Source organism: Eretmochelys imbricata, chromosome 4, assembly GCF_965152235.1.
Source record: "Eretmochelys imbricata isolate rEreImb1 chromosome 4, rEreImb1.hap1, whole genome shotgun sequence".
Classification (NCBI taxonomy): Eukaryota; Metazoa; Chordata; order Testudines; family Cheloniidae; genus Eretmochelys; species Eretmochelys imbricata.
The window spans coordinates 97,638,934-97,655,085 of NC_135575.1; the positions used below are offsets into that span (position 1 = coordinate 97,638,934).

The 16,152-nt window shown below is 39.5% G+C and overlaps 1 protein-coding gene across 2 annotated transcripts in view; it reads right to left on the bottom strand.

Annotated features, from left to right (window-relative positions):
* GUF1 (GTP binding elongation factor GUF1) overlaps positions 1-16,152 on the bottom strand; it is a 50,405-nt gene that overhangs the window by 8,720 nt on the left and 25,533 nt on the right. For both annotated transcript variants that reach the window (XM_077815705.1, XM_077815706.1), the window contains 4 exons: positions 14,322-14,445; positions 13,582-13,714; positions 7,642-7,785; positions 6,014-6,147 (listed from right to left, as the gene is read on the bottom strand). In XM_077815705.1, the coding sequence (XP_077671831.1) occupies positions 6,014-6,147; positions 7,642-7,785; positions 13,582-13,714; positions 14,322-14,445 (535 nt within the window). The remainder of the gene's footprint in view (positions 1-6,013; positions 6,148-7,641; positions 7,786-13,581; positions 13,715-14,321; positions 14,446-16,152) is intronic.

The following is a 16,152-nucleotide window of genomic DNA, read 5'->3' on the forward strand; positions in this document are numbered from 1 at the left end:
ACTGCACACAATATTCCAGATGAGGTCTCACCAGTGCCTTGTATAACGGTACTAACACCTCCTTATCTGTACTGGAAATACCTCGCCTGATGCACCCCAAGACCGCACTGGCTTTTTTCACAGCCATATCACATTGGCGGCTCATAGTCATCATATGATCAACCAATACTCCAAGTCCTTCTCCTCCTCTCTTACTTCCAACTGATGAGTCGCCAGCTTATAACAAAATTTTTTGTTATTAATCCCTAAATGCATGACCTTGCACTTTTCACTATTAAATTTCATCCTATTACTATTACTCCAGTTTACAAGCTCATCCAGATCTTCCTGTATGATATCCCGGTCCTTCTCTGTATTGGCAATACCTCCCAGCTTCGTGTCATCCACAAACTTTATTAGCACAGTCCCACTTTTTGTTCCAAGGTCAGTAATAAAAAGATTAAATAAGATTGGTCCCAAAACTGATTCCTGAGGAACTCCACTAGTAACCTCCTTCCAGCCTGACAGTTCAATTTTCAAGGACCCATTGTAGTCTCCCCTTTAACAAGTTCCGTATCCACCTTTCAATTTTCATATTGATCTCCATCTTTTCCAATTTAGCTAATCATTCTCCATGTGGAACTGTATCAAACGCGTTACTGAAATCCACTGCATTTCCTTTGACTAAAAAAATCTGTTCCCTTCTCAAAGAAGGAGATCAGGTTGGTTTGGCAAGATCTACCTTTTGTAAAATCATGTTGTATTTTGTCCCAATTACCATTGACCTCAATGTCCTTAACTACTTTCTCCTTCCTTGACCTTTCCAAGACCTTGCATACTACACATGTCAAACTAAGAGGTCGGTAGTTACCCAGATCAATTTTTTTTTCCCTTTCTTAAAAATAGGAACTATGTTACCAATTCTCCAGTCATACGATACAACCCCTGAGTTTACAGATTCATTAAAAATTCTTGCTAATGGGCTTGCAATTTCATGTGCCAATTCCTTTCATATTCTTGGATTAAGATTATCTGGGCCCCCCGATTTAGTTTCATTAAGCTGTTAGAGTTTTGCTTCTACCTCGGATGTGGTTATATCGACCTCCATATCCTCATTCTCATCCTACCATTATCCCTAAGCTCTTCATTAGCCTCATTAAAGACTGAGGCAAGTATTTGTTTAGATATTGGGCCATGCCTAAATTATCCTTAACCTCCACTCCATCATCAGGGTTTAGTGGTCCCACTTCTTTCTTTCTTTGTTTTCTTCTTATTTATATGGCTATAGAACTTCTTACTATTGGTTTTAATTCCCTTTGTGAGGTCCAACTCTCCATGGCTTTTGGCCTTTCTCACTTTATCCCTACATGTTCTGACCTAAATAAGGTAGCTTTCCTTGCTGATCCCTCCCATCTTCCACTCCTTGTAGGATTTCCGCTTTTTCTTAATCAACTCTCTGCTCATCCAGCTTTGTCTACAACTCCTGCCTATGAGTTTTTTCTCCTTTCTTGGGATGCAGGCTCCTGATAGTTTTTGCAACCTTGACTTGAAGTAATTTCAGGCCTCCTCCGCCTTTAGATCAACAAGTTCTTCAGTCCAATCCTCTTCCCTAACTAATTTCCTTAATTTTTTAAAGTTAGTCTTTTTGAAATAAAAAAGGCTAGTCACAGATCTATTTTTGTTTATGCTTCCATTTAGTTTGAACTGAATTAGCTCATGATTGCTCGAACCACGGTTGTCCCCTACAACCATTTCTTCTATGAGGTACTCACTACTCACCGAAACCAAATCTAAAATTGCATCCCCTCTTGTTGGTTCAGCAACAACTTGGTGAAGGAATCCATCAGCTACCGCATCCAGGAAAATCTGAGCCCTATTATTATTACTAGCACTTGTCCTTATCTGGGAAGTTAAAGTCTCCCATGATCACGCAATTCCCATTTGTATTTACTTCACTGAAAACATTAAAGAGGTCTCTATCCTTATCCAAATCGGATCCCGGTGGTCTACAGCATACCCCAAGCACTATCCCGGGGAGGCTCTAGTAGCTTTCTTCCCCAATGTGTTTGCCCAGACAGACTGTCTTATCCATTCCATCATCACTTATTTCTTTACAGTCTACCTCATTATTGATATACAATGCTATTCCACCACCTTTGCCTTTATTTCGGTCTTTCTTAAACAGCACATACTCTTCAATACCTGTAGTCCAGTTATGACTACTATTCCACCATGTATCTGTTATCCCTATAATATCTGGTTTCACTTCCTGCACCAATAGCTCTAGTTCCTCCATTTTGTTACCTAGGCTCCTTGCATTAGTGTACAAACATCTTAATTTTTGCCGTTTGGCTTCTCTCACATTCTTTACCCGATTAGGCACAGACATTCTACTGCCAGTATCACCTATTAGACTAGTATCTACACTACCCTTCCTCCTAATGTCCATTCTCCTACCCAGGGCTGTATCCTTTCTTACTTCGTTTTCTTCCCTCTCAATGCTAAAATCTGGCGTGGAGATTACCTGGACATCTCCCAACCATCTCCCCCAAATTCCTAGTTTAAAGCTCTCTTAATCAGTTGTGCCAGCCTCCATCCTAGAAGTCTATTTCCCTCCCTACTCAGGTGAAGTCCATACCGAGAGAACAGTCCTCTGTCCATGAATGCTTCCCAGTGGCCATACATCCCGAAGCCCTCCTTATAGCACCACTGCGTGAGCCATCTATTGATCATCATAATCTCGTCAAACCTTTGTTGCCCTTCTCTAGGAACAGGCAGAATCCCACTGAAGATCACCTGAGCCTCAATTTCCTTAAGCATCTTCCCCAGTCTGGGATAGTCTCCCTTGATATGTTCCAGCGAGAATCTAGCCGTATCATTTGTTCCCACATGAAGGACAATCAGTGGATTCTTTCCCGCTCCCATTAGGATTCTCTTCAGCCTCAGGTCCACGTCCTGTATCTTCACACCTGGCAGACAGCACACCCTTCTTTTCTCTGGATCAGCTCTGGTTACAGGCCTGTCTATTCTTCTCAGTAAGGAGTCCCCAATCATGTAGACCTGCCTTTTCCTGGTGATGGTGCGATTCTCTGGTCTATCACCTGTTCCCTCTGGCTGCAAGTCCTCTCGATTCCTATTGTCCCTTGCAATCCTCTGCAACCCATCCCGTATCCTCCTGGGGCTCATATTTGGTGTTATCTCCATTGACTCTTCCCCTCTTCCTGTAGGACTAGGTGCTCTTCTCTTCTTCCTTGCCCTCTCACCTTCAGTGACCACCTGCTGTGCCCCTTCATTTTCCAACTCTGCAAACCTGTTCCTGAGCTCCATTTCTACTTCACTAGCCCATCTTTTCCTCTGCCTGGTTCTCTTAGTCACATGCCTCCACTGTCCACTTTTCTCACCCAGTAGTCTCCCCTCAGAGGTCTTGGGTCCTGCTAATGTCTTTGCTCCATCATCCACTCGAACCCTCTTCTAAACTCAACCAGAGTTTCCACCTGCATCTCCAATCCTCAGATCTTTTTTTCCATCAGCTCTATCAAGCGGCACTTCATGCAGACGAAACTCTTTTCAGGTACCACCTCAGGATCATGTACATGCCACAGCTTCTACATCCAGGCATCTTCATTGTGTCTTCCGCTGCTTGGGTCACTACCACTGCTGCCTCTGCACCTGTCATAGCCTTCTCACCTAAGTCAAATACCTTCTCCTCCAACAGAACTCCCACTCAAACTCCCCTGTTTACAGCTCTGTTTGCTGGCTCCTGTGCCACTGCAGCTGTCTATGCCACTGCCTGACTCGCTGGCTACCTTTATAGGACCCCCTTCTCCTCCAATAGAATACCTTCTCCTCAGGACCCACCATCCCCACTGGATTCTCCAGGAGCCACTCAGGGATACCAGATCCAAGAAACTTCTTTCCCACCAAGCCAACATGAGAGCACAAGTGTGAGGAGCTTCTTTGGACCAACCTTAAAGCCTCAGCCTTTGAAACTTCCCCTCCAAGTGGCTCCAGCAGAGCCTTTATATATTCTGATGTAATGAGAATCCTAAACCTCAAAACAAACTCCAAACTGTTTTTTATATGCACTCCATTTGACTAATTGGTTGCTCTCTGCCTACTCCTGTCAGGTTCCAATGCTCAATTTGCTTCCAGACCTCCCTCTCTCTCACCCCCACCCCCAGCCATCATGCTTCTCCCCATCTCTCTCACCTTCATTTCCACCCTCCACCACACCCCTTTTTAATCACCTCCCTCCCTCCTCTGACTCTCCTCCCCCTTCATTTTTCTTTCTATGCACCCTCTCCCCTTCCCTGTTTTCTTTCTCCCTACCAGTTCAGCCACACAACACACAAAAAACCCCAACATCCAATCAAACCTATATTCATAAAACATATTTAAGGACAAAACCAAAAACTTCACTACAACATGCAGAACCACCAATCTTGCAATCCTGTCACTGTAAATCAAAGAGTTCTCTCTTGCTACCCATTGAATTATATGAACGTTGATTAAACTGCAATCTTTTTAGGCAGGGAACTGTTATTCTTATGCCAGTAAAATATCTAACACAATTGTGGATATTAAAAAGTAAATCATGAGACCAGTATCAAAGCATAATGCATCTTACTACCAAAACTCCTAAGATCAGGTTTCAATAATAAGAGGCAGGTTTGTTGGCTTAAATCCCATTTATCTCGCAACATATTCCTTTCACCTAAACTCCTAAAGGCTGCTGGTAAGTATATGCACATTTTTATAGCTACCAGATGTAAAGATTATTTTACCTAAAGGAACAAAATTTCATCTCAATATGCAGAAAATTATTTGCTTAATTCTCAGAACAAAGTTGAGAATATATCCCTTCATCTGGGCTTCAGACTTGTATTAATGAATTAACATTTTGAAAGGTTTCCTTCTCACACTGGAAAGAAGAACTAATGAATAAAAGTACATTGTCAAGGTTCCCTTTGACAGGTAGATAATGCTAGTTCTCACATTAGAGCACTGGACACTGCATAATGTACAGCTGGCAAGGGGATAGTTATATAACACAGTAAATTATGTTAGCTGATTTCTAAACTGACTGCCACTGATTTTCATAACATGACCTGATTTATTAGGCTGGGATTTTCAAACCCCTGCCTGCAGGTCTGAGTGTAACTTAATGAAGAACTGATAATAGGAAATTCCATTCCCAATAACAATCACAATACCCAAAATGGGTGGAAGCTACTGTACTTATACCTTATACATGGTTTCTCTCTACAATGTGTGTCATTTAACCATTGTTATTGCAGAACTGATATATAAGAAAAGGGAATGTCAGGAGTTTCTTCTTCTACAAGTCGGGTTTCTTCTGTTTTATTCCCAGTTCTGTCCGTGATGTACAGTATGGCCTTGCCTCAGTTTGCTCATCTGCAAAATGGGTTTAATATCTTCCTATTCCACAGGAACGTTCTACAGCTTTTATGAAAGAAGCTGCTGTAGTAGAGTTTTATTAATAACATTAGATTTTAATAGTTTTATTTTTAACATTGTTATACACTGCCCTTACTAAGTATGCAAAATATTCATAGCGCGCCCACGCGCACCCACACACAATATTATAAACAGACATAAGTCTAGATCTCTTACATTTCACAAAATCTTATTTTGGTGAAACATTCAACATCTACTGGTAACCTTCTCCCCACCCCATTCACCTCCCCCCCCACTTTTTTTTAAGCTTTCTGGTAGCAGTCTGAGAAAAGATGTATTTGTTTTAGTCAAACATGAACATAACAGTAAGTTTATCCAATCTTTCACTGTTGTATCCCTTGTCCTTGCCATATCCCCACCCCCACCATCTGTCATCCCCTTCTCTGTTATGTTTAATCTACATTGTAAACTCCTTGAGGAAATGCTATTACACATGGCTATGCTTCCCTGAATACGGTGTTTAATGATAATAATGAGTTGAGCACTTACTTCTCATTTGTGTCTTTGAAAATCTCACTCAAAATTCTTACACTGTATTTTAAGAAAAAAAAATTACCTAGCATATCCAGAAGAGAGTGATTTCAAAGCATCATAAAAATCCACCACAATTTCATTCAGCGGGAAGATATATTTCAGCATAACCCTGTGCTCATCAATGTACACCATGTCCTTCTGAACAGCCCTGCGAGTCTAATAAATATGACACTTTAAAAGAATGAACTCTCCTCAGCAGAAAAATCTCACAACACAAATACAGAACAAACGGGCAAATATGGGGCTATTATTATACAGAAAGTGCTCAAACTGTCTGATGGCTTGTTGCCAGAACCTTTTTTTTTTTTTTTAAGTAGTTTTGTTTAGATTCCCAGAATTCATGGAGAATTACAGCATCATAATTCAAGAAGTGGCCATTTTTGTACTAATGGTCTAGAGATCCATCCCATGCATATATTTCCTAATGCCTCTTGTCTCATCACTGAAAATCTTAAGAGCTTCTGCTGCTGCTCCCTAATGTCCTAATCTTGCAAGCAGTTCTTCGTGGGTGAGCTTTATATCTACAGGCAGCCCCAATAAAGTCAAGGTTATTAGACACAGGAGACCAGCCATGATGGGGCGCTTGTAGGATCAGGGCCCAACTCCTTTCAATAGTCTTATTTTTATATATTTATTTATTTAACTATACAATGTCTTCATCCCATATATACTTTCGGCACTAATGTAACAGACATAGTAGTATACTGTCCTGAATTATGTATACTGTAATTTTGTATACTACAAAACATTTTGTGACAAATTTTGTATATACAAAACCATATAAAATACTGCTTTTAGGAACAGTGTTTCATTTATTATTAATGTACACATTTAAAAAAAATAGAGTAAAATATTGCACATGCAACAGGGGAAGGTGTTTGGGTAAAGAATCAAGCTTTTAAAATGTGTATTGCAGATGTAATCAATGGAAACAATGTTAGTTTTCTACCAGAATGGGATTATTTGAATCATTGACTATAATTTCCATCATCCTGCTTTGTTCAACATATGTACATGGCAGAGTCAGGTAAAACATATCATATTTGCAACACTTGTCAGAGAGACAAGAAACTGCAAAACTTCCTAAGTTAAGCAAGAGAAACCGCTGTTATTCAGGTCTGTGGATAGAAATTATATTTAATTAAATTACTCCTACATATGCTGTACCTAATACAGCCAGCATCTCCCATTGGTGATTCCCCTCCTTAGTGGTGAAACAAACTAGCAAAACCCCATCTCTTTAATTGGGAGCTGGATCAATTGTTTAAAAGACTCTCCAGGGTTGAGCTTGAGTAGCTATCTTTCACTGGATGAACTTGTATGCAGTGTCGTAGCCGTGCTGGTCACAGGACATTAGAGACGCAAAGTGGGCGAGGTAATATATTTTATTGGACCAACTTCTGATGGTGAGAGAGACAAAGTTTCGAGCTACACAGAGCTCTTCTTCAGAAGTTGGTCCAATAAAAGTTATTACCTTGCTAGATGACCTTATAATTCAGAAAAGTGATGTCATTCAGACCTGACAGCTTTAAATCTTTATATTATTGAGACAGTATTATTACTAAACACTCCTATGGTACCCATCACTGTGGTATCTAGATACCAATCTGGTTTAAGAGTGCAATCACAAAACTAAAATTCTATACAAACCTGACAGAGAGTTATTATTTTTCCAATATATTCATCAGGTGTTATGATAGTCCCCAAAACGGTTGGTTCCAAATATTCTGATACTGAAGATTTATCAGGAAACTCAGCAGGGTTGATAACAGTAATCTCCTCTTTTCCGTGCTCCTACAAAAGGAAAGACATCAACTGAATCAAGAACTTGCTTCCACTAGAGTCCCTTTACAAGTACTTCTAGTGAACTTTATTCTCAGACCACTGATTAGAGAAAAGACATTTCTGGAAATTTATTTATGAAAATAAGAACACTTACATTATTATTTCTTGTTTCATAAGTTTTTGATGTTCATTAAGTATAAGGAAGCAGCAACATTAAAATGTAAAGCTACCTTTGCAGCCTCAGGTATTAATGATTGTCTGGTACAGTAAGGCAGGTAACTATCTCCAATATCAAGTAGATTAACACACACAATTTTACCTCTACCTTACTTTTGTGCCAAATGTAGCAGACCAAAATAGAGTGTTTACTTTTAAAAACTAGGCATCATGACTGTGATCCCAATTCTGCAAGCATTTCTCACACAAAACTCCCAGAAGCAAGCCCTTTGTCCACAGAAAGTTAAATCAATGTTTATTTTGAATGAATAAAAGCGTTGCTGCGGAGCATCTATAACCTCTCTTCAGAATGTTGTGGTGGCTTACAATAGACAAGTGTATCTTTTTGTTACATGTAAGTCTTAATTCTGGTTAATTTAAAATACACTGAAAGTAAAGAAGGATCATCAGTGCTCAATTTTTCAATTTATTAAATTGAGTTAGTTTTAATTGTAAAAAAATCTACAGGGGTGTTACAATGGATGAAAAATTGTCACATAAAAAACACATAGCCTCAAAGACTTTAAGGTCAGAAGGGACTATCATGATCATCTACTCTGACCTCCATATATATAAATGACTTTTTATACCGCGCTTACGAATATCACTAGCTCCCACCCTTTTTGTCAATGGCAGTATTTCTAGAAGACTTTTCCCATTTAAAATACATGAAAGGGGGGAAGCTTCACAAAATTTCATGCTGTGAGATTATATAAATTATATTGCAATTATCAGGGGGTAGCTGTGTTAGTCTGTATCCACAAAAACAACAAGGAGTGCAGTGGCACCTTAAAGACTCACAAATTTATTTGGGCATAAGCTTTCGTGGATAAAAAACCACTTCTTCCGTATATCTGAAGAAGTGGTTTCTTACCAATGAAAGCTTATGCCCAAATAAATCTGTTAGTCTTTAAGGTGCCACCGGACTCCTTGTTGTATATTGCAATTGTTTGGGGAAACACTTGTGAGAAATGTGATTATCTCAAATTCATGGCAAATATGATTTTAAAGCACTACCAGACATCGCATTTCAGTCAAAGACATAAAAGTACTTGAATGGAATATTTTTAAATGTCAGCCATCTAAATTGGTATGTTTAAATACTGAACCGAAAAACAGATTTACCATCAATGCAGAAGGATAGGAATAAAACACAATGTAATTAAAATCTCCTAAATACCATACAGTCTTGTCTACTGTCAATGGTTATCATAATATTAATATTAGATTAAAGGAATAGCTGAAATGTAAGAGCACTGTACCTCTGCAAAAGATGGTTTTAAAAGCCTCTCGTTTTCACTATGAAAATTCATGCACCGTCCAAACATTATGTAGAAAGATTATTATGAATACCAATGAAGAAGACTTTCACACAAAAACTACATTAAAAGATCATTAAGGCTGAAAGGTGACCAGTGAATAAAGCATTTGCTCAATATTTATTTTTTATCCTCATTGTTCAATATTCACTGCATAACATCCAATCCCCAGACTGGAAAAGGGCACTTTCATTATTCACTGCATATTGACTAAATTCTGCAACAAGTAAGAGGCAGGAGTCTCAAACGCTGAGTTACAGATTAATGCTTTACACTATTTGACTGCTGGGATTCCAGACTTTTAGATGATATAAAGAATTGGCTCTGGTTTTAAACAATTTGAGACAGCAGCCACCAAAATCAGTTGAAAATTGAAGTTGCTGGGAAAAGGCAAGATGATACTCAGAACATGTTATTTTGAAGTTGGATATCTTGATCTAGTAAGCTAAGAAATTACTGGTACATTTTCAAGCTGTCCAGCACTGTATAGCATTCATTTTTATAGCCCTAATGGTTTGCAAGACAATGAACCTGAAATCAGTCACTACTCCCATCGCTCCAGGAGTGTTATCATTGGTCTTACAAGTTGTGGACTTCAGGCCAACATAACTTTTAATCCTTATGACCATCACTTTTCTGAAACAGTCACCTTTTCATCAAGGGGTTGTGTGTATCTAAAAGGATGCACATAACCACCTGCATTATGAGAAATTGCTTCATGGCATGACTGTATTTCTTCCTTCATCTTTGAACTTCAGTGAATGCCAATTTTAGTCACTTTCAGGAAAGTGAGAAGAGATGGAATCCCATTGCATGCTGTTTGTGCTGAACTGTAACTGAAAGGCTACAGCTCAGAGAAAATGCAATTTCTATATTTTGCATAATTGTATCGCTAGAAACATTATCTGTGGAACCCATGATGAGGTGTGCTGAAAAGTAAATTGCTCCCATGGAACAGGTACTCACTAATTTTAAATTAAAATCAATGGGAAATTTATGAGCTCGAGTGGCACGCTGCAGAAGTCCTTCACTTTACATGAGACAGTACACTAAACTCATGAACAACTGAAAAGTTTGCCATTTTATTCTTGACAGTATTCCAATTAAAATAATTCTGCTCTGTCTCTCCTGCCAAAACAAATATTATACAGATGCATCACAAGAGTCTTTTCATCGTTCAATTCAAATCTTGTTACAGCTTTTTGGGAGAGAAAAATGTGGGAAATATTGTCAGAGAGAAATTGCGGTCTGTATATCAGTCTCTCAGCACTAAGATCCGAAGTTACTTAGAGACAGGATCTCCCACAGGCAGCACAATGTAGACTTAATTACATAAAAATAAAATAATGTTATTTTGAGTGCTGGACTTCATAAGCCTGAAGTTAGGAAGTACCAGAATTAAAGCTGCCTGCCTGTGCAACATTAATTCTGCCCCCTTGTGCAGATGCATTATGATGTGGGTCTTGAGTTACATGACCACAAATTATGTTTTTCAAACAGAGGGTTAAATATGCAGTAGTCCCATTTTTATAGACAGCTTAGCTGAGTAGATAGATTTGGAAAATTTTTATAGACAGTTTTCAGAGTAGCAGCCGTGTTAGTCTGTATTCGCAAAAGGAAAAGGAGTACTAGGTTAGTCTCTAAGGTGCCACTAGCACTCCTTTTCTTTTTATAGACAGTGTGACTGAATGGCCAGCCTGACACCAGGGTCCTTCCATATCAGAGACCTAGATTCTAACCCATTGTGTAAACTCTCAATGGATAGGAGGCCTTGCTCAATAATAAGGGTTTTGAAGGGCACAAGTCTGTAGAACAAGCGAGATGTGAGCTCATGTCTCTTTGGTTCCCACCAGCAATAGGTGCAGAATCTATATTATCAGTTCCCCAGTAGTGTTCTATGTGTGGCACATGGCAATGGGGGGAGGGACAGCTGAACCGCTGGCAATTGATAGCCTGCTGGGCAGCTGCCGCACAGGGAATTTAGGGGAACAGGGAGCTGATAGTGGGGCTGCCGGTCCACCCTGGTTCCAAGCCCCCACCAGCTAGCTCCAACGGGCTGCTCTTCCTGCAAGCAGTGGACAAAGCATGTTATAAGGGAGCACTGTGCAACTTTAAATGAGCATGTTCCCTAATTGATCAGCAACAAAACAACGTTAACCGGGACGACTTTAAGTGAGGAGTTACTGTAATATGACTAGCTTACCCCTCCACGCACAAGCACACAACTTATCATTACCACAAACAGTGTAATACCACATGCCACAGATTGCAGCCTTAATTTTTCCCTGTTTGCACCCTTCTGCACACATCCTTTTTCCAGATGTTTTCTCCAACACTGGCAATTGTGGATGTTTGGTATGCTAAAAGGAAGTTTAGCAAGGAGCGATGTACGCTGCAGGGTAGATAAAAGGTGTCATGGAAGGCTGGCATCAGTAGATGAACAGTTATGGTTCTGATGCGTGGTCTGTAATTGTAATAGTGATAATGTACCTGTGGGTGCAAGGATAGATCGTATGTACTGTTAGGCGGCTTAACTTTGTTTCCTTGCTTCTATGGGTTTGTACACCTGGCATGTGAAGTGTGTAGCAACCCTAACTGCTTCCAAACAAAGTCTGTGTATTACCTGCCTTGTTTCGTTAAGCTCAGTTGGAAGTTGACACTGGATGAGGGGACAGACATGACCGGGGGGGGGGAGGGGGGAGTGAAGGGGAGAGAATCCTTTATCTGTCAGCAGCTCCACATGAATGCTTCTCCGCTGCAATACAAAATCTAACAGAAGAGCATGTCTCCAGATGGAGAAGGTTTTTCCTCATCAATCAGGTTTGCATGCCCCCACAGACATAATTATGGAGTTATGACGCAGCACTAGGGTTGTCGATTAATCGGAGTTAACTCACACAGTAAACTCAAAAAATTGTGATTAATCGCACTGTTAAACAATAGAATACCAATTGAAAATTTATTAAATATTGTTGGATGTTTTTCTACATTTTCAAATTCGTTCATCTCAATTACAACACAGAATACAAGTGTAGTGCTCACAGTATTTATTATTACAAATATTTGTACTGTAAGAATGATAAACAAAAGAAATTGTATTTTTCAATTCACCTTATACAAGTACTGTAGTGCAATCTCTTTGTCGTGAAACTAACTTACAAATGTAGATTTTTTTTTTTGTTACATAACTGCATTCAAAAACAAAACAGTGTAAAACTTTAGAGCCTACAAGTCCACTCAGTCCTCCTTCATGTTCAGCCAATCGCTGAGACAAACAAGTTTGTTTACATTTACAGGAGATAATGCTGCCCGCTTCTTATTTATGTCACCTGAAAGTGAGAAATGTGTTTGCGTGGCACGTTTGTAGCCAGCATTGCACGGTATTTATGTGCCAGAAGTACTAAAGATTTGTATGTCCCTTCATGCTTCAACCACCATTCCAGAGGACCTGCGTCCATGCCGATGACAGGTTCTGCTCGATAACGATCCAAAACAGGTGACATGGTAAACAAGAAGCAGGTACCATTATCTCCTGCAAATGTAAACAAACTTGTTTGTCTTAGCAATTAGCTGAACATGAAGTAGGATTGAGTGGACTTCTAGGCTCTAAAATTTTACATGTAAATTCAACCTTCATGATAAAGAGATTGCACTACAGTACTTGTATTAGACGAATTGAAAAATACTATTTCTTTTGTTTTTTACAGTGTAAATATTTGTAATGAAAATAAATATAAAGTGACCACTATACACTTTGTATTCTGTGTTGTAACTGAAATCAGTATAATTGAAAATGTAGAAAACATCCAAAATATTTAAATAAATGGTATTCTATTATTAACAGCACAACTAATTGCTATTAATTTTTTTAATCGCTTGACAGCCCTACCAGGCACATATAGAACATGCAGGGTTTTTCACATCAAGACAAACGCAGGGCATAAATGGCAATTTTCAAGAGCTTGTACCTCAGCCAATTCTGTACATGTGCACAAGGAGCCAGCAAAAAGAGCTTCCTTTTTCCCAGAACTATCCCTGCCAAATTTCAATGCTGTGCTGCAAGCCGCAGAGACGCTAGAGTTCCCTTTTTTTTTTTTTTTTGAACCCACAGCCTGAGGAATTTTTCTAAGGTATAGTGCTAAGGAACCTAAACAAGGGAGAAGACGCTGCTGCTTCACCTATAAGATACTGATCTACAATTTATTTTAGTAGCTTAGAAAAGGTTTTAGGCTGCTGTTCATTTCAAGCTCCTGTAACTAAATTACAATACCTTTATCAGTTTTGCTGAGGAAAGAACAGCTTTATATGGAACAGTGGGTGCAGTCAAAATGACAGATGCATTGTATTCTTGCTCCAAGCGCTGATTAAAAACTTCCAAATGTAGAAGACCAAGAAACCCCAACCTAAAAAAAATAATACTTTGTTATTCAAAATGTGCACTCTATTATTTTACATTATTAATACAGTGCTAGGAAACTAAATTATATGGCAATGTCAAGCACAGTAAAGGCAATCCTTAATCCTGACCAATGATATCTATGCCCTCTGATTCCAGGATAGAGCCAAGCAAATAATTGTGGGTTTTTTTGGTTTGGCCAGCAAACGGGGGCACTCACCTGGGTGGTAGGTAAGGTAGGTCAGAGATGTGGATTCAAATCTCCTCTCAGCCCAATTGTGTTATAACCCTTAGCCCAGTGGCTAGTGAGACAGACATACACAGAAACAAACACACCCACCCCAAAAACTGAACTTTTTGGCAAATTAACTATTAATCTGAGAAATTTCTCCCAGCTCTACTCCAGGGCTTCTCTTGAAGGAAGACTGCCAATCAAGACAAATTGTGTGCTGTACACGAAAATGGACTAGAAATAAGATCAAGCACTCACTTTAGGCCTAATATGAATTAGAATTAAAATCCCCAGAAGTAAAAGACCTATACCATCAACAAGCCCCCCATATATTATAAGACACTTCCTAAAATTAAAGTGTAGTAATTGTAGTAAGTCTCACCTCCATCCAGCTCCTAAGGCAAGGCTGCTATCCCGATGAATAGTTACACTGGAATCATTTAGTGTCAGTTTTTCTATAGCACTTTTCAGGTTGTTATACTCTGACTGGTCTACCGGGTACATTCCTGTAGAAACACATTACACTGTACATCATTCAATCAAACTTGACATAATAAAGAACCTGATTTTGCTGAACCAGTTTATCCTTTCGAGCCATTTAGCTACATCTTGACAGAGTTTATCTTTAATTTACACCCCTAAGTATGTGTAATGTAATGAATAGGGAAATGTGAATTAGAAATACCTTTCTTCCATTCCAATTCACCTGTTCTATAGAAATATGCATCTCATATGAAAGAGTTCAAAAGAACTGAATGTCCAGAAATGGTCACATTCTTAGAAATTCACCAGGACGAGGTGAATACATTTCAATTGCAACTTTAAAGTTTTAGGATTACTTCAGATATAACAGTGGTTCTCAAACTTTTGTACAGGTGACCCATTTGACATAGCAAGCCTCTGAGTGTGACCCCCCCCTTATAAATTAAAAAAACCATATTTTAATTTAACACCTTTATAAATGCTGGAGGCAAAGCAGGGTTTGGGGTGGAGGCTGACAGCTTGCAACTCCCTAAGGGGTCCCGACCCCCAGTTTGAGAACCCCTGATTTAGAAAGATCATGAAAAATAGTTACAATTCAAACCCAACAAATAAGATTGCTCTATGAGAAACTGAATGGTTCTGAAAGATACACCCACACATTTTTGGCCTATTGTAAGGGATTAATATTCAAATGCCTCCCAAGCAATAAAACAACATCTGTAGTTTTATATAACTCCTGCTGTAACCTGCCCTGCACATATAAATTTACACCACACAAACAGAATTAATGCCTTTCGATAAGATGCTCCTTCCAAATACATGTGCAGCACAAAAAGCAAGAAAGTAATGTGCCACATCAAATCATAAGAAGTGAAAACATTTAAATAGTGAAACTGTCGGGGTGACAAATGGTTCACATAATTCGTGCTAGTTACAGGCTCTGTTGTGCTTCTATGGCACAGCCATGTTTTGCGAACAGTGTAGATTGCTCTGCTCCAAGAAGCTCCCCTCCTGGACACAGATTACCTCCTGGAGTTCTCAATGTAGGGGGTATCTTAGCTCTGCTGTCTTCCTCAAATGGTATTAGTGGTGCTGGTATAGGTCTGAGGAACAGTGCAGAGGAGTGAAAACAACATGGCCCACCCTCTCTGGTGCACACTGCCAGGCCAAACATGGTGGAAGTACCACTCTACTACTTCTCCATTTACCTGCACATGCCCATGTAAGGCCTAGGCACAATCTGGGCCATAAGTGTTTACTGTGCTTTCCAATAAAAGTCAGATTTAAAAGCCAGTTACTAACAAACATTGGAGCAGTGAACAGCTAACAGCAGAGTTTGGGGAATGAGATACCCCCACACATACTTCCCTTTCTCCCCCCTCCCACCACCAGGAATAGTGCATAGGAAGAGAAAACAATGATGGCTACTGAGGCTCCTACGGAGGATAGGATAGGAAAGAAGATGGTTAGATGCAGAAGCTGGGGGGACGTACATCTGGTGGGAGCTACTTATGTATGAAACGTCACTTGACAGAGCTCATGGCAGAGAAGATCCAAGGATTAGAGATGAAGCTGGAGATGATGAAATTTAGAAGGGGATTTGAAGGTATAATGCAGAAGAGGACACAGAAGGTGGTACAGCAACTAAAGATCTGTGGACACCTGCCAAACAAAAGGAGCTAAAGGGAGGACTGCCAGATCCATGCGAAAACGTAACCATAAGGACAAAG